The 19,014-nt window shown below is 45.7% G+C and overlaps 1 protein-coding gene across 2 annotated transcripts in view; it reads left to right on the top strand.

The window, feature by feature from the left end:
* Anxa13 (annexin A13) overlaps window positions 1-17,846 on the top strand; it is a 79,102-nt gene extending 61,256 nt beyond the window's left edge. For both annotated transcript variants that reach the window (XM_031358544.1, XM_031358545.1), the window contains exons 5-11: window positions 1,548-1,581; window positions 1,687-1,766; window positions 3,734-3,802; window positions 4,762-4,863; window positions 10,608-10,683; window positions 14,035-14,147; window positions 17,315-17,846. In XM_031358544.1, the coding sequence (XP_031214404.1) occupies window positions 1,548-1,581; window positions 1,687-1,766; window positions 3,734-3,802; window positions 4,762-4,863; window positions 10,608-10,683; window positions 14,035-14,147; window positions 17,315-17,434 (594 nt within the window). In that variant the 3' untranslated portion in view covers window positions 17,435-17,846. The remainder of the gene's footprint in view (window positions 1-1,547; window positions 1,582-1,686; window positions 1,767-3,733; window positions 3,803-4,761; window positions 4,864-10,607; window positions 10,684-14,034; window positions 14,148-17,314) is intronic.
* The last annotated feature ends 1,168 nt before the right edge of the window (window positions 17,847-19,014 follow it).

Raw genomic sequence — 19,014 nt, 5'->3', positions numbered from 1 at the left:
TGCCCACTTCGCCATGGCTACATAGATGCAGTTCCCTTCCCTAGCGTCCCCCCCCCCTCAGCCTATATACCTCTAACCTCTTCTTGATGTTACCATTACGGTTAGGGCAGAGTTACCTATAATGAGTTGGGAGGAGTGGCTGTGTATTTAGGTAAGGATCCTATGACCCTCTAGACCCTTTCTCCCATAAGAGAAGGTCAATAGTCAACAAGCTCAGCTGAGATGATCTTTTGCAAGCAGGCAGAGCTGAACTTACAAAGATGGTTGACATTTGGCTTGGAGGATAGTACCCTAGGCATATATACAAGTATTCAGAACTATGAAAGACACCAGAAAGATACACACTGAGCTCTAACCTTGGTTGTATGGGTGAGGATGAGAGAATGAGACTGGGTTAAGAGACGGAGAAAAATATTAGCTATTAGTTTAGCCATAATTCTTCTACCTTTCTGTTTTCTTATTAACACATCATTGCTGTAGCTATGTCTGGGCTAAGGTGCAATATTTTGATACATATAGACAAAGTGTCATGGTCAAGTTTGAATAACCAGCGAATCCATCACCTTAAATGTTTATCACGCCTTTATGGTGAGAACATTCAGAATTCTCTTTTCTAGCCATGCTGGAATATACAATACTTTTTTGTTAACTTAACTGCCCTACTGTGTAGACTAGAACTCCTTATGTCTATCTCACTATGTATCAGTTACTTTTCTGTGGTTGTGATAAGATACCATGACCAAGGGCAACTCATAGCACGAAGGGGATACAATGACTAATGGATAAAAGCCCATGATGGCAGAAAGGTGTGGCAGCATGAGCAGGAAGCTGAGAGGTGGCATCTTCAACTGCAAATTGAAAGCAGTATAAAGTGAGGCTATAAACTCTCAAACCCCTCTCCTAGTGACTTCCTCCCGGAAGGGTCTACCTTTCCATAGCCTCCACAAACAGAGCCAGCAACTGAGCTATAAGGACCTGAGTTCTAGGGGACATTTCTCATTCAAACCACCACATACTGTGACTTCGTACCACCGGCCCCTCCCCACCCCTATGCTCTCCAGCCCTTGGTAAGCACCATTCTACATCCTGGGCCTATGAGGTTAACTTTTTTATGCTCTGTAAATGAGTGAGTTCGTGAGGTTCATGACTTTCTGTGTCTAGATTATTTCATTCAACCTAATATCCTCCAGGATCAACCATGTTGTCATGGATGACAGAATTTCTTTCTCTTTATGGGTGGATAGTATTCTATTGTATAAACATACTATATTGTCTTCATTTGTCTGATGATAGATTCCCCCAAGTTGACTCCATTCTTAAGGAGACTGTATGCATACACTACTTGCATGTTTGAAATACTTACATAGAGAGAGTCACTTTATACTAGCAGACTTCCCACAGGCCTGTGCCCTACTCTGTAGGGACAATCATCTCAAGAGAAAGTCACAAAGGCCAGCTGCCTGCATCTGGAGACAGACTCCTGCCTCATCTCCATATTTCCTATTGACTCCCAGCTTAGATACTAATTGTTTCAATCATCTTCCTAGGAAATTGTCGCCATCAAAGAAGCTTACCAAAGGTGTAAGTAGCTTTTATTCTGGCTTTGGGTTGAGTATGCTTCTTTTGAAACACCACCAGGGGTTCAGTCATCCACTTTCCCCTTTCCTTTTTCTTCTTCCTCAAAAGTGTTTGGCAGGAGCCTTGAATCTGATGTCAAAGACGACACAAGTGGAAACCTGAGAAAGATTCTGGTGTCCCTGTTACAGGTGAGAATAAACAGGCTTCACCTACTTCATGATCTTAGGAACGAATGCTTGGTTGTGTGCTATTGTTACACACAAACAAACAAACAAACAAACAAACAACAAACAGAAAAAAATGGACAAAGGAGAGAAGCCTTTACTTAAAACATTAGAGAAGGGGTGAAGGACACGGCGCCATTAGTGAACTGTTTGCCTAGAATGAAGGAAGACCCGGGTTCAATCCCCAGAACCATGTAAACTGGGAGTGATGGTTCACATGGGTGATCACAGTACTTTAGAGGGAAAGACAGGAGGATAAGAAGTTCAAGGTCATCCTTGTCTGAGGCCACATCAAGTCTACATATCAAGTCTGAAGCCAGCCTGCGCTATCCATGTTCACATCTCAAAAATGAAAAAATGAGGAAAAAAGATAGTGTTAGTGAGAACCCAGGTACTCCATTATCTCAGGAGTTGGGAAACCATCACCTTTCCTAGCACTCCACCCAACTTCTTACAGGTCCCTTTAGCTGAATTCTGTCACTTAGCATAGATGCCTCCTTGGTCCAAGAAAGAAACTCAGGTCCCAAAGGGGGACAGCAGAGCTAGGAAGAAACAACCCAGGAACAAGAACCATCTGGCCTCAAACAGAGCCCTTTCTACACAAAACTCTGCTTGCTTGCAGGCTATAACTAAAATCTAAACCTGTGGGAACCACAAGAGCTCAGACAGGAGAGTGGTTCTTTTAAGATCTGGCCCTTCTGTAAAATAGGCACTGGGGCTCCAGACAGATGGCATCCAGTTCTCACAGACAGACAGACCTCTGTCCACTCTTCCCCATTTCACTTCTCCCATTTGGGCATAGTAACAGCAGAGAACACATGTATAGATTTAACCACAGACAGAAGGGTCTTCTCTTTAATTGCCCCAAATGTAACAGCTCAATGCATTGTGGCCCATTATCCACCATGGGCTGAGGGTCCAGTTATCTATTAGCTAAGTCCTTCATGGAGGGTCTCACAAGGATAAAATCAATATGTCAGCATGTCAGCCACCCAAGGCTCAGGAAGAATTCATTTCTTTGGGGCCTGCTGACTGATGTGACTGTTTTCTTGCTAGCTGTTACCCAGAAGTTCTTGGGACTTTCTCCAGATCCCTACAGCATGCCCTGCCACCCTTCTGACTACCAGGACAGCCAGGCTGCCTGCTTTCTCTAAAGCCAGCCACAAGAGTTCCTCTGGGATTTCCACCTCTGATCTTTAAGAACTCTCATCTGCTTGGGTCAGGGGCCACCCAGGATAGTTTCCCTTTGGATTTCATTTGCCTGATTAAAGGCCTGGATTACATCTGCAAAATTCCCTTAGCCTATCTGACATGATGTCATCATGAGATCATCCACACCCAAGGAAAGGAGATTATACTAGGCGTCAGGTCACTGGGGTCATTTCAGCACTCTGCCACCCACCCAGGGCTTTTCTTAGACATACATAGTCTTCCATGACCAGCTTTCAAAGTTCCTGGTCATTAGCCACTGAGTGGTGGCATTTGGTGTTTGAGGAGGAAGAAAGCTTGCTTCCTAGTGAATGCCAGGTTACTATCAGCTTTCACTGAAGACTGTGGATTTGATGAGCGACCATTGTGGGATTGGAGAGAGATGAGGGACAGAGTAAGGGGCAAGGAGAAAGAAAGGGAGAGAGAGAGAGGGAGAGAGAGAGAGGAAGAGAGAGAGAGAGAGAGAGAGAGAGAAGGGGGGATTGAATTAAAATTAAACTGTTTTAGTGTTTCCCAAAAGATGGCAGCACAGAGCAGGCCTTGCCACTCTGCAGGCCTTGCCACTCTGCAGGCCTTGCCACTCTGCAGGCCTTGCCACGCTGCTAGGCTGAGCTGAGTTTCACCTCCTTCCTCCCCTTTTTCCTCAAAGTCACAAGGCCCACCTGACTTTTCTGTGGCCAAGCAGGTACTTGAGTTAATGGCAATCTGGTCAATCTTTGTAGGCCAGTCGTGATGAAGAAGATACTGTGGACAAAGAACTGGCTGGTCAGGATGCCAAAGATTTGTATGATGTAAGTATCTGCAGGCACCGGGCACCACACATCCTTTGGGGCTTGGACTTATTAAGATTGCTTTAACAAAGCATTTCTTTGTTTTGTATAAATGAGAATTACTTTGGAATGAAATGTGGCCTTTGATTCGTAAATACTTGCTACAGTTCTGCATAGGTTGTATCCTGAGGACTTGTCCCTGTTCTTATACTCTGGGGTTAACCTCTGATCCATTCTGGAACACAGGATGGTATAGATAATGATACAAGCAAATGTGTCGCATCTGCCATGGTTTAGAAGCTTTAAATGTTCCATATATTGACTTCTATTGCATGTGTATTTTGTGCTTCTCTGTAAGTGAGGCCTACTCATGGTCATATGGGGTCTCACAGCTCTTGCCTTCTTAAAGGAAAGAAATCAGCTGCAGGGCACAGATAGTTTAAGCAGAAGTCTCTTAGGAAAACAGACACTCTAAAGAGAGATTGGAATAGGATTCCAAATGGGACTACCCCAAGTGGGGTCTGAATTGAGGGCTTTCAGGATGTATTGTATGAGATGGTGACATACTAGTTGGGTAAGGTGGCTCCTTTTCTCTCTCATACCATGATGGGCCAGATCTCTTTGCGGGGATAATTCTTCCCAGGAACCTCTAGAAAAGCCCACAAAGTGAAGAGTCCAAACTCAATGTAAGTGATATTGTAATAACACCAGGGGCTTTTGAGAACAACAACTTTGGTTGGTGCACATGAGTAGCAACAGGGAAGGTGCCCTGTCACATTGGTTTCTGACATATCAGGAACAACCTTACCCCAGGTTCAAGGACATTTAGCCACAAACTGACATCCTGACACAGTCACCTTGACACTTGTAGTTTTCTACATTACGTCATGTTTAACTGCTTGCCTATCCAGTGTCAATGGCAATGTATGTTTAGTGTGTTTGCACCAGTTCTTATCACACTGTTTGCACTCGGCCTTTAGGCAGGCGAAGGCCGCTGGGGTACCGATGAGCTTGCCTTCAATGAAGTCCTGGCCAAGAGGAGCTACAAGCAGCTGCGCGCCACCTTTCAAGCTTATCAGATTGTAAGTGGTGAAGCTCTGAGGGTTCTTTCTGACACTGTCCTGTACTCTTTCCAAAGGGAGCCAAGATCTGGGATGTGGAACTGAGTTTTGGGGATCGGATTATTTACATCAGTAGTTCTCCTCCATGGTAGGAGAAGGAAGGCCCAGGAGACTGGGAAACACACACAGAGCGCCCCAACTCTGCAGAGCTGACCAGCCTCAAATGTGGGACTGAGGTTAGAATACTGTGGGCTACAGCAGAGCCAGGACAACAGAGAAGGGTCATGTTTAGGAGCAAAGCTCTACACTCCGAGGGTCCAGGTGCAAACCCTGGCTCTACTAACAGTGAGTGACTAACCTCCCTTTTCTTCTGTGAGACAGAGGCCGTGGGCATCATCTCTCAGAGAATTATCTTAAATATGGAGTCAGATGCAGGCTCACAACCATATCTGGCATGTGGCAAGCATACAAATGTTTGCTGTTGTTTTTATGATTACAATTTACTGTCAGCCTCCCAAGAGAGAGAAATGTGCTATAGCTCAAAGAAAGGCTCCTGAGGAAAACATGCATAAATTATGTTTTTAGTCTCACTTTCACCATGAGCCAACAAAATAAGCTGGCTATTTCAAGGTATTTAGTGATAAGTCCTTTTCTGAGAGAAAATCCATAGTTTACAAAAAGCCTACAGGGAGTTTCCGATTTCTTTTGTCTTCTATTTTGTTTTTGGAGAATGCGTTTACCTCTTCAAAACATTCCTATGCCCTGTGCTTGATTTCAATTTCACAACAATATCCTATCATGTGGGCTGAATAGCTATTTTATGGTGGCCCGCAACTGCTGGACAAGGCCGGTCTGCAGAGCAAGGAGCCATCTGTAACTTATCAGGACCACACAGCCAGTCAGTAGCAGAAGTGGACTGAGAACTCCAGGACTCCCCAGCTGAGTTCCTACCTCAGCTGGGGCTGGCTGCTCCTCACTCAAAATAGCCTCTCGCATGCGCTGCCAGCAGATGAAAAGACAAAGCCTTGGAACTGTAGCCTTACTGTACGTGAGCTTCCAGAGCCCCTTTGCTTTCAAACTGTGCCCAGTGTCAAGATCAAAGGCAGCAGCCCTCATCCTCGACCTTCTCAGGGCCTGAAGCCTGTGGCCACTGAGCTGGAGGACTTATCTGTGATCTATGTCCTCTTTCCACGTCACAAGGGCCGCAGATGGGGTCTCTTTGGATGGCTGACATTGGTGATTAGTACATACATATGTGTTCCTGTGTGTGCACGCGCGCGCGCGCGCGCGCGCGCGCGCGCGCGCGCACACACACACACACACACACACACACACACACACTTCATGAGCTAGTGACTGCCTCAAGAAAATAGTAAAAACAAATAAGGACCTAGACCATTTTCACAAAGTTTGTCTCCCAACAGCAACATCACAGCCACTTGAGAACCCATTAAAATGAAGATTCTCAGTCCTCTCTTTAGTCCTTTGAACCCTACTTCCTGAGGTTTGGGCCTTGAATCTGGCGCATGCTAAAGTTTGAGAAGTCAGCTCTAGGCTTAACCTTGGCCAGGTTGCTGGGGCTCTGTGCCTTGGTTTCCCTAGTTGTAAACTCGAGTTAATAATACCCATAGGATTAGGTCTTATTAGGTAGGAGTAGTGAGGATTCAATGAATGAACAAAAGCAAGCACTTGGTGCCTGGCTGTGGAAGTGTTCCATAAACACTGGCAGTCGTCAGCCATGTTTCGCTCTGTAAAGCCACAGTAACAATGGATGAATTAGGGAATCCTGTGATTTCATGGTCATTTATAGGAAAGCAGCTCTAAATCAATCCCCAAAGCCTTACATTGTTGATCTTGATTGTTCATTTGCTTAAGAGCTGGCCCTGCTCTTAGACACCAGCCCCTGTAAGGTTTTGATAGTCACTGGCTGAAAGCACAAAGATACCGGTGTGCCACCATTGCCATGTTATATATTACGCTGTCCTGGAATAGAGGTGAATTTAATTTTTGACACTGTAGCTCAGGTTTGCTCTTTTTCCTGCCCCACCTCTAAGCCCAAGTCTTCCGACTTTCCTCACAATGCGGGATCAGGTAACAATCACTCAAACTGACACACCATGCAAAATGATCACACTCCTGATTTTATTAAGCACAAAAGACTTAATAGTCCCAGGGCCAAAGTGAGTTCTGCGAGCAGAGATCAGCAAGAACAGAGCGTGCATATTACCACAGGTCAGCCTTGCTGCCCCGAGCCATGCCCCTCACTACTCGGCGTCTTTGAGTACATAGCCCTAAGTCCACACAAGAGGCTTTGGCCCTTACACTGCTGGAGTGCTGTTGATTTAGGGGAACAAGTTTGAAAAGAAGAACATGTGTCCCCTAGTCTTCCTGTAAGCTCCATACAGGCACTGTAGCCTATTTACCTAGTATTCAAGATTAGTTTGGTCTAAAGATCAGAAAGAGCACTGAAAAAAAAAAAAAAAAACAGGTATTACAAGAACTGAAGAGAAAAGTTTGCAAAAGAGGGTCCGAACAGCATGGGCCGGCCTACTGTCTTCAGACTGTGTTCAGGGGGTCCACACAGATCTCTAGGCAGCTGCCAATAAGGGATGAAGCAGGAAGAGAAAAGACATTGTGAGAACCTGGCCTCCCTAGAGGTACATAGAGAAGATCCCCTATACTACACAGAGACAGAGCGTGGCATTGATGCCTAGAGCTCCAGCCGGAAGCCTACCTCCTGCCTCCTCAGAAATGCACTTCCACATTTGTGTCTGCTTTGGAGGCTGAGAATCCACAGAAAATTGAACGTCACTGCTCTGACTCTGTCCTAACAATAGAAATAAAAAGGTGGTTTAATGTGTGTGTGTGTGTGTCTGTGTGCGTGTGTGTGTGTGTACATGTGTGTGTGTGTCTGTGTCTGTGTGTGTGTACATGTGTGTGTGTGTCTGTGTCTGTGTGTGTATACATGTGTGTGTGTGTCTGTGTCTGTGTGCGTGTGCGTGTGTGTTACATGTGTGTGTGTGTGTCTGTCTGTGGGTCTGTGTGTGTGTCTGTGTGTGCAGTGTGTGTGTATGTGTGTCTGTGTCTGTGTGTGTGTGTGTCTGTGTGTCTGTGTCTGTGTGTGTGTGTGTACATGTGTGTGTGTGTGTCTGTGTCTGTGTGTGTGTCTGTCTGTGTGTGTGTCTGTCTGTGTGTCTGTGAGTGTGTTTGGTTTGGTTTGTGTTTGGTTTTTTGTTTTGTTTTGCTTTGTTTCACTTTTGAAACCCAGACCTGTGTGAACAAAACATCTTCATGAAATACTGTCTCAGTCTGCACTACAAAGAGCTCAGGTTCTGGGAAGTGATACTCGTCCCTCCCAAAGCACTGACCCCCACTCACATCAAACCTCAGAAAGGTGGCTCCAGCTCAGAAAGGGAGAGCTTTGAAAGCTCCTGTTCCCTTGTGATCTGGTGATCTTGGCTTCACAAAAGACTTCCAGAGACGTGAATGGTGGGGAGGGCCTTTGTTAACCCTCCTACACACACCCACACACACACACACACACACACACACACACACACACACACACGCATTGTCCTTACATCACAAAGAATGTTTGTTTGCCTTTGTTTTTCCGATAAAAGCCCCAAGCTCTACTTGTGTGTACTCAAATGTCTCAATTATTTTGAGGATCCATTGTGTCCTGTCCTCAAAGACAATTTCTAAGAAAGAGACAAAACCATCAAGCCCAGCAAAGCACACGCCTTTCTCTTTATTTGCCTTCCCTGAGCTTGTCCCTGGCAGTATTTGTGTTAAGGATAGGCACAATTTACTTTAACTTTAGTTTCTGTAAATATTTGAAAAGAAACCTAATGTGTAATACTGCGCCAAGTGATGTGATGCAGTAGTGAACGTAGAAGACCATTAGCAATCACCAGCAGCAAATGGAAGTGGTCGGCCCCTGGCTTCCAGCTTTTGAAGCCCCATTCTATTATGAATCATCAGATCAAGTTCCATCATGAACTTCACAGCCTCTCCTTACTTTACCCAAACTGCAAGTGATTGAATCTACAGTCCCAAGACAGGTGAAGAGAGAGAGATCCAGGCCAGAGTTTCAGCCATAGTCTCCTGGGAACTCGTAACGGAAAAGGTAGAAAACATACTGGAAACTAGGATGCTGTATAACAAAAAGAATTATTATTGCAGGCTGAGGATATGACTCAATATTTAAGAACGCTTGATGAAAGAGCATGAGACTCTGCATACCCATACACACATTAAAAAACGCCACCAGGAATGGCCACAACTACCTGTAACCTCAGAGTTATGGCAGAGGGATAAGTTGAGAGATGGAAGGATCACCTGGACTTGCTGCCTATGACCTAGCTCAAAGACATCCTGTCTCAAAAACTAAGGTAGAAAGTGATAAAGTGGAATACCAGTCATCCTCCACTGGCCTTAGCATACACTGTCTGTGATGGGTGCTCTCTGTGTCTGTCTCTGTCTCTCTTCTCTTTCTTTACACACACACACATACACACAGGTACACATATGCCACACATAGACACACGAAAAAGTCATGTGTGTGTGTGTGAGTGTGTGTGTGAGTGTATATGTGTTTGTGTCTGTGTTTGTGTGTGTGTGTGTGTGTGTGTGTGTGTGTCTGTGGTTCCAGATTCTGCCTCTCCTCTGGGGGTGTCCAGATGCTGCCAGTGCACCAGCTCAAAGAGGGCAGGGCAAAGAAAATCTGCAGTGCGTGGGCTCCACAGTCCTCCTCTCCCTCCAGGGTATCAGACACTGTTGCCAGTCTGGAAGGAAAAAGTGGAGTAGTTCGGGGGAAGGGAGGAATCGAGGGGGCTTCTTTGAAAATCTTAGTATTATGGATTTTTAGGCAAAGGCCTTTTCCGAGGACCTGGAATGAAGCAGCTCTCTGAGAAAATCATAGCTTGTTTGTGTTTATTTTGGATGGATTTGAATGCATACGCTGTATGGGGAGTGAACTAAGGGTTATACACTTTTTGGGGTAGGGTGTGAGAATATCTAGGGAGGGAAAAGGTCATTGGCTGAAAGCTAAGGCTACTGAGATGACTCATGTGTTCCAGGTGCTGTGCTGAGTGACTGATTGTGGGCTGAGTACTGGGTTAAGCACTCAGAGCTAGGGAGGGAGCTAGGCCTACTCCTGCTGGGTTTTTTGATTTTTTTTTTTTTGTTGTTGTTGTTGTTGTTGTTGTTGTCGTCGTTGTTTTGGTTTTTTGAGACAAGTTTTCTCTGTGTAGCCCTGGCTGTCCTGGAACTTACTCTGTAGACCAGGCTGGCCTCGAACTCAGAAATCCGCCTGCCTCTGCCTCTCATGTGCTGGGCTTAAAGACGCGTGCCACTACTGCCCAGCATTCCTGCTGGTCTTAAGGTGAGATTCTAATCTCAGTTTTTGAGATTTCTGGGATTTGAGCATGTTCTACCTTGCTAGTTCCACACCAGTTCCTCTTGTGGCACAATCTAGACACCCCCGTCCCCGTCCCTGTCCCCCCCTCCGCATACATCCGTTATTCCTCCACTTCCTGACTTTACAGATGAGAAAATGGAAACTAAAAAAATGGCATTGCTGAAGTCAACTCCTCAGCAGTGAGAGTCTCCTCTTAAGTAGGGGGACAATCATCCTACCTTGCAATGCAAGAGGCAGGGAAGGCACCCTTAGGGTCACAGCACTAAATCTGGCGCCTTTTCCAAAGGAAGCTGAGGCTAACAGCAACCCCTGCAGTAGTAATGCCTGGGCTTTGTCTCTCCAGCTTATTGGCAAAGACATGGAAGAAGCCATCGAAGAAGAGACATCAGGAGACTTGAAGAAGGCCTATTTAACTATAGGTAAAGTAAAATTAGGAGAGCTCTGCCCCAGAGTGAGCTCCTTGAACTGTTCAGAGAGATGGGGGTGGGAGATCTTTTGACTCAAATCATTTTGGAAGCACCACATCTGAGCAGCACTGGGCAAGGTGGAAGAAGGTGGATGTGATGTAGTGTTCTCCAGGGAGCTCTGAAAGTGGGCGTGTCCAAAGTGAAGCAAGAAGGCAAGTCTCTGCACTGTGTTAATGACCGTACACCAAACAGTCACTGGACATAGGCCGCACCCCAGGACCATTTGCAACACTATGCAGCCAGGTCTCTCCCTTGGAAGGTGACTCCTGAGAAGGGACCTAGCTGTTAGCGCTCAGCAAGCAACCTTGGCACTGAGTGCCTGATCCTAAAAGAGAGCATCGAAGTGAGGTCTGTCACAGTGTCTCCTGTGATTGCACTAAGAGCAAGGGTCCCCAAGAGCATCTGTCCAAAGCCTGAGCCTATTATCTCAGCTCAGTGAGCAGCTTGCAGTTTACATGACTCACACTGAAAAGTCCCTACAGTTAGGACCTATGGGCAAGTTTCCACAACATGCCTGATGGCCAGAGGGTTTCTTTTTCCATTGGATTCCTTTCAGGGTTCTCATAGAGTGAGGTCTGTTCAGAACCAGAGGGGAGGGAGGCTAGATCTTGGCCATGCCGAGCCAACCCCAGGACCTTCTCTTCAGGTGTTGCCCAAAGGCAGGAAATAGCAGAGAGATTGGCACGGGGCCATGTCTGGCATGCCCCCTTTTCCTTTTTGGCAAGTCTCTGGAATGAAGACATTGTCCATTGTCCACATTGCTGTGGTAGGGAGTCCAGGGAACCATCGCAAATGGCACAGGAATGGAGGGACGGGACGTGTCCCCTTGAAAGAGAAAGAACCAAACAGGTAGCTCTGGAACCTGAAATATGTGCTTCCGCTGCCAAAGCCCTTTGTGGAGTTTGGAGGATGTTTTATCCTTGCTGTTTTATTTTAAAAAGTGCCAGCAGGTGACCTTTCCCCATCCACGCTCATTTTACACTCAAATTAGCAAACATCGATTTGATGTACAGAGCTCTAAACATTACCAACACTATCCAGGCCCCGCACAGAACACACACGAGCCCTGTGTGGACAGCTGTCCTCTGGGCTTCACGAAGGATCTACCTGGTGACTTGTTCGGAGGGTCCAGACCTTTCCCTGTACTGTGTCACAAAGACCCCAGAGCACAATCAGAGGACACCAGTGCCACCATTCAATGACAATGTTTTCCTGGTACCTGCCTGGCCCAGAGGTGTGCTCAGTGTAGGATCAGAGGCATGAAAGACATGGGTCTTTCTCATATAGAGCTGAATGTCCACAAAGAACACACACACACACACACACACACACACACACACACACACACACACAATATATTAAGCAACAGTGAAGACAGAAAACAGACAGTACAATATGGTTAGGAAGGAGGAAAAGGCCAAACCCTGGAGTTGCAAGCTGTGAACCACAGGAGCCAATTGGACTCACAGTTCCAAAAGTAAAAGTGCTTAGAGAAGACTCTGAGAGTCAATCAAAAAAAAAATGGCTTCATGGCTGTGTTTCCTAGATATCCCCAACCCTGCTCCACGCACCTCGTAAAGACATTACCTAACGGCTCAGATATATAGAGGCTGAGACCACATGATCACCACCATGAGCACTTCTTCAGTGGGGACCGTGAAGGGGCCCACCTGCCGCAAAAGCTCCTGTTGGGAAAGTTTCCTGGACCCATCCCAGGTTTACCACCAAGAAACCAGAAGTGGGACAGAGCCTGGAAAGCCACCATTACAAGCTCCCTGTGATGGTCTTGTGCTCAGTAAAGTTTGTGAAGCCCCACTCCTTGAAGGCAGGAAGATCAGGGTATAGTGATGAGCCATAGCTGCCACGGCTTCCACTCAACATAAACAGTTTTATTACTGATATTCCCTAGCTATCCTGCCCCAGCCTTTTGAGGGATTCCTGCTACTTGCTACTAACAGGGAGCTGGCCTTTGGCCATCCATCAGCGCTGTGTGTCATAGGAAAACTTTGTGGATGCCAGCAGCTCATACAGCCAGGGGACCACAATGAGTCTCAAGTATACACTTGCTAAGGTAGCACGGGATTTCCTACCCACCTCAAAGCAGGAGTTTGGGAATAGAGAGATGAGACACCTGACCCTCGACTTTCCCACTGAAACTCAAGTGGTTGCTGTATGGCTTGAGAAAAAGGGAGACTGGCTCCTGACCTGGGTTCTGTCCCTCTCCCTTGCTCAGAAACATCAGCCACACAGATAGTAGCCTAGGAAACAGAAGCCTGCCCCAGTACAGGTGAAGGCTCACGCCCCACACTTAAACTGAATTTATTACTATTACTAACATTGAAAAAACTGTTGTAATTCTAGCACTGTAACTCCCATCTGAGGCAGGGGGATTGCTTGAGTTTGAGGCTAGCCTGGGCTATAGAGTGAAATCCTATCTCAAAACAAAACCCAAATTAAAAAGTAATACTGCTAAGCTTTCCAGGAAACTGTCAACAACCTAACGAGTAAACGGTTCATTCCTTTTCAGCATTTGTTGAGTGGATGCCTATGAGCCTGGGAGAAGGGGCTGGAAACGCTCACTTTCTCCAATGAGGAGGTCACCTAGTTGCCTGGTTGATGACCAAACACCAAGCTTCATCAGTTTGTAAACAGAGCAGAGATGTCAGGCTAGGGGAAGGCCAGAAAGGAGTTCAGAGCAACAACATAGAGAGAGGATCTTTAGCAGTGGGAACAAACATGTTTGTCCCATATACCAGATGAAGGATGCTGGGGACCTGCAGATGGTAATGCAGAAGGTACCCAAACAAATGTAGTAAGGAAGACAAAGGGTACAGAGGCTGCAGAACACAAGAAAGCAGGGTGTGGTCCAGCAGAGTAAACCTCAATATGAGGTTCTACTATGGAAGGCTACTGGCCGAGCAGTGTTCCCACGGAGCCCCGCTCTAGCCCCTGAGGTGCCACTGTGTAGCATCAGCTGTGCCCATGAGTGAGACTTCAGACCTCCACAATATGAACGTGAGGAGGGCCCACACTCCTTCCCCAGGCCTTGCAGAAAATAGAGGCCATTCTCCTCATTGTGCAGTGGTTTCGACTCAGCTCTGGTTGGAATGCCGTGCTATACCGATCCAGGGAACCTTCTAGATCTTATTTCACAACAGTGAAAAAGTCAGATGTTTTCAAAACTCTGCCTGTCAAGTCCAGAAGTCTCACGAGTAGCTGGGACACGCTGTGCCTGTGCAGGTTCCCGGTGTTGTCCCACAAACTACGAGAACATTTCACATCCTCCTTTCCCCTCCCTCCTAGTGAGATGTGCCCAGGACCTTGAGGGCTATTTTGCCGACCTACTATACAAGGCCATGAAGGGTATGGGGACAGATGAGGAGACGTTAATTCGCATCATTGTGACCAGAGCAGAGGTAAGACACACTTGACTCTAAAAAGGGGAGGACTTCAACCTCTTTTTCTCCCACTGATGTCATTGGTTACGGTTGTTGTTGTTGTTGTCGTTGGACTATTTCTCAAAAACTGTAAGACAAAGACAGCCCTTCCCTTCCCAGAATATGCAGAACACATTGGACTCTGCTCCAGCCTTCTCCTTTTTTATTAAAATACAATACTGAGAGTTGCTTCTATTCTTGTCATCAGTGGCTCCAGAGAGCTGGTGGCGCTCTCTGTGTGAAGAGGAACTGCTGGAGCTGTTCCGAGGTAGCAGAGCTACACCCAGCTCTATTTTAAGGAAGGCAAACCAGAGCCATGGAAAGGGGTCACTCCCCAGCGAGACAGAGATAGTACACAAATGATTTCCCCATTCTCTTTATCTAACAGAGCACACCTTACAAGTATAATTTTTCAGAACCATAAAACAAAAGAAACATCAACCTCCCTAAAATTTCAACAAAACAGTTTCTTGGCATTTTTTTTTTTTCAGTCCACACCCTCTCAAAGAGCCATTTTAGACACTTTTTTTCTAATTCACATCTTTCCTTACCCAAACTTAACAGCACAGAGAATACTCAATATCTGCTTATGCGCTATGACACAAATATTAGTACTTCACATATAAAAAGACTGGGGCTTCTTTTGCTCCCTAAGGACAAGTCTGCACTCCTTTCAGAGAAGAATGTGAGTGTCAGAAAGAACGTGAGTGTCAGAAAGAGAAGGGCCAGAGCAGGCAGAAACTTGGAAGCAGCCAGCAAGCGTCACAGAGAGCTCCTGGGGCTGTCAGGCCTTGGTCAGCAGGAGAAGTGAACTGAAGGGGAAGCGGCAGGCATGTCCTCACTGCTGTGGCAGAAGCCTTGGAGAAATGAAAGGAGTCAAGCAGCTGAAAACCACAGACATCTTTTAAAAAAAAAAAAAAATGTTCAGCGGAGAGGGAGAGGTACCAACCCAAATTCTGACCCCATGCCTTTTGACAAGCACTTAACAGCTGACGTTGTTTTTAAATATAGTTTCACAGCAGTAAGGCAGTTCTTTCGGTTTTTTTATTTCTGTGCCTGGAATTTCTCCCCCTCCTCCTCCTCCATGCCCCCCTTGACTTATTCATGTGAGCAGCTTCTTTGCTATTCTTCTAGAGTTTGCTTTCTCTTCTCTGTTCTGAGTCTCTCTCCCTTCCTTCAGGGGCCCTGCCTTCTTTGTCTCTCAGCCACTCAGTCTCTGCTGAAGTTCCAGACAGCTCTTGAGAGCAGCAGGGTTCTATAGACCCAGCTGTGAGAGACTGAGTCCCACCAGTTGGTTTGTCAGCATTCCATGCACACTCCGATATTGACCTCACGACGTTCAATTCCATCTCCAAATGGACCACATGTGAGTGTGGGTCATCTCCATATGCGGTCAGTCTCTCTGGAACGCTTCAGGTTCAGCACATATATATGTTTTGGGGATCCTTTAATCATCCTTGTAGACTAGAACAAAATGCCAGCTGCCCCATCCTGCACACCTTCATCCTGCCCCTGCCCCAGGACTGGGCAGCCAGCCAGCCAGAGGATGCCCAAGGAGGGCAGCATCTGTCCCCCAGTACTCTCTCGAAGGAGATCAGCATCCACAGCAAACAACTCCTTATTCCCCGACCCCCTCCTACCTTTCTTTCTTCTCTTTCTTAGTACAACCATACACTGAAGCAAGAGAAGGGGAACAAGATGCTTGTCTATGGTTTCTAGGCTTGGCGTGCAAGGCAGAACTCAAACCAAAACCAAAACAGAAAACTATAAACTTTGTTTCTCTTTAAGACTTGTTTTGTCCAGTCTGGAATTTTTGTTTTTCTGGTGTAGCTCTCCTCTTTGCAGCTGAAAGAAGCTGAAGCAGGGTAATGTTTTGTCTGTCTTCCTCCCAATCTCCCTTGAGCCCCCAAGTTCTTAAGCTTTCTATGAATTAGACTCAAAAGAAGTCCTACAAATGGTGCTGAGTTTGAAACATGTTAAGTGTGACTATTATTCTTCCTGGTGTAGTACAAGGAAGAAATTGTTTCTTTCATTCTTTCTTTTTTTTTTTTTTTAAGAAATTGTTATATCTCTTTTGTGCGTGGTGTATGAATGTCTTTATCCATGCAGCATGCATACCTCATGCCCAGGAAGACCAGAAGAGGGCATTGGATTCCTTGGGTGTCTACCCCGGAACTGGAGTTACAGGCAGCTGCCATGTGGGTGCTGGAAATCAAACCTGGGCCTTCTGGAAGAGCAGTCAGTGCTCTTAATGGCTGAGCCATCTCCCCAGTTCCCAATGCTTAATTTTAAACCTCCATCTGGAAAATCATCTTACCTTTCTACCAAACACTGTCAAACTATGACTTGGAAAACCACCTAGCTGTTTATATACAGCTCTGCTACCCAGAATGACCCCTTTTCAAACACCTATAAAACATTCAAAAGAAAAATATTTTGTAGCATATGAAAATATATGCAGTTTAGGGGGCTGGAGAGATGGCTCAATGGTTAAGAGCCCTGGCTATTTTCCCAAAGGACCCAGATTTAATTCCTAGCACCCACATGGCAGCTTACATGGTAACTCCAGTTCCAGGGTATCCAACACCCTCACACACATGTGTAAGCAGGCAGAACACCAATGTACATAAAATAAAAATAAATAAACCATTACATAAATTTTTAAAATATGCAATTTAAATTTTATCTTCCATAAATAATTTTTAAAGATTTATTTATTTATTTATTTTATGTGTATGAGTACACTGTAGCTGTCTTGTCTTCAGACACAGCAGAAAAGGGCGTCAGATCACATTGCAAATGGTTGTGAGCCACCATGTGGTTTCTGGGAATGGAACTCAGGACCCTTGGAAGAGCAGTCAGGGCTCATAAACACTGAGCCATCTCTCTAGCCCCATAAATAAAATTTTAATGGAATCTGTGCATGGGTATGTGTATACATACACACATAAAGAAACGCTTATTTTTAGGGAGCTAAACTAGGCCTTCCTCTTCTTATCCTTAAAATGAAAATATAATGTCAGCCTAGCTCCCAAGGGCCGTTTAAACATATAACAAATGAATATGGTGGCGTAGGAGAGTGTCTGCCATTTACAACACACATTCCAAGGATGCTGTCACTTATACTGTTGTCGTCCTTCCCACAGGTGGACCTGCAGGGGATAAAAGCCAAGTTCCAACAGAAATATCAGAAGTCTCTCTCTGACATGGTTCACTCGGATACCTCGGGGGACTTCCAGAAATTGCTGGTGGCTCTCTTGCACTGATCCAAGCCTGAGGAGAAACCCCCACATCTAGATTCTCCCTCTGAACAAAGCAAAGTTGGAAATGGGTGAAAGCCCTTCACCCCCGCAGGGTTTACTCATCAATTTAAAAGGAGCCCCGAGGCCAAGCTGCTGAAGTCAAGGAGCACCCTTTGCTTCTCCTCCAAGGGCTTGAACCGTTCACAGTGAATGCTGGTTTAGCAGGAACCTAAACTGCCTCCCAGTCTCCCTCTCTTTAGCATTTGAAGTGAATGCTTTCTAAGTACAAATGAAATCAGCAGTTGGGGGGGGGGACCTGAACATTTATAATAAAATGTTTAGAAAATTATATGCCTCCCTGATTGATGTACAGAGCCAAAGCAGAGATTAAATGGCTAAAGTGGAGTAAAGACAAGATTAAACGGTTTGTTCATTTCCCTTCTGTGGGTTCAGTTTTAAAGCCTTTCTGTTAATTACAGTTATGGTTTGTGCCTCCATCAGCTGCTTTGCCAAATTGGCTTGATGAACTTGGGTTCATGCCTGGGAAGTAGAGACCTTGTGAAATCCAAATGTACTGGGGGATTGCAAACATTTATTAACCATCACTGGGGATGGCAGTCAAGGCCAGCAGAGAGGGAAGAGATAGCTTGCCTAGGTGAAATGCAGCAAGACATAAAACTTACTGTGCCTGGTTCCATTGGGTTTCCTTGCTTCTCTAGACATGTGGCTCACTTGAGTCTTCCATCCAATTTTCACATATAGTTAGGCTAAGCACAGTGCCAATGCCCTGTCTCTCAGGTGGATTGATTCTGCAATAATAGAATCTGTGTTCCAAGATGCTGGTCTTGTAGTCGCATGGAGCCATCCAGAGACTATCAAGTTAACTTCGACACCTCAGGCAAGCTATCATAGCTGTCCTGTCCTAGATGAGGTCTGTGCCTGGCACTGCTAAATACCACAGTTTCATACTGAATCCACACCCTATGAGGTTCCTATGACCTCTGCTTATGAGTTGAAGACATTGAGTAACCTGACTAAAAACCATTTGTAAGTAGCAGAATTAGGATTCATCTCACAAGCTAGATGCAGAAATCATGCCACTGACCAGGTTTCTCAGAAACGTGGCTTGCAGGACGTGTGTGAGAATGAGTCAGTAGTCATTCGTTGCTTATTCTTCTACCTCCCATTCACTATGGTGCACTCCACCGACACAAAGGTCAACAGAACGTGGGACGTTTCTAATGTAGTATCTTTCCAAGCCAGTCTTTTTTTAAAGATTTATTTACTTATTTTATGTATATGAGGGCACTGTAGCTGTACAGTTGGTTGTGAGCCTTCATGTGATTGTTGAGAATTGAATTTTTAGGACCTCTGCTCACTCTGGTCAGCCCTGCTCACTCCGGCCCAAAGATTTATTTATTTATTTATTAGTATACATAAGTACATGGTAGCTGTCTTCAGACACACCAGAAGAGGGTGTCAGATCTCATTAAGGGGGATTTGAGCCACCATGTGGTTGCTGGGATTTGAACTCAGGACCTTTGGAAGAGCTCTTACCACTGAAGCATCTCAACAGCCCCCAAGACAGTCTTGAAATGAGATGT

This window comes from Mastomys coucha, unplaced genomic scaffold (assembly GCF_008632895.1).
Source record: "Mastomys coucha isolate ucsf_1 unplaced genomic scaffold, UCSF_Mcou_1 pScaffold7, whole genome shotgun sequence".
Taxonomy (NCBI): domain Eukaryota; kingdom Metazoa; phylum Chordata; class Mammalia; order Rodentia; family Muridae; genus Mastomys; species Mastomys coucha.
This window is presented reverse-complemented; position numbering and strand designations above follow the sequence as displayed.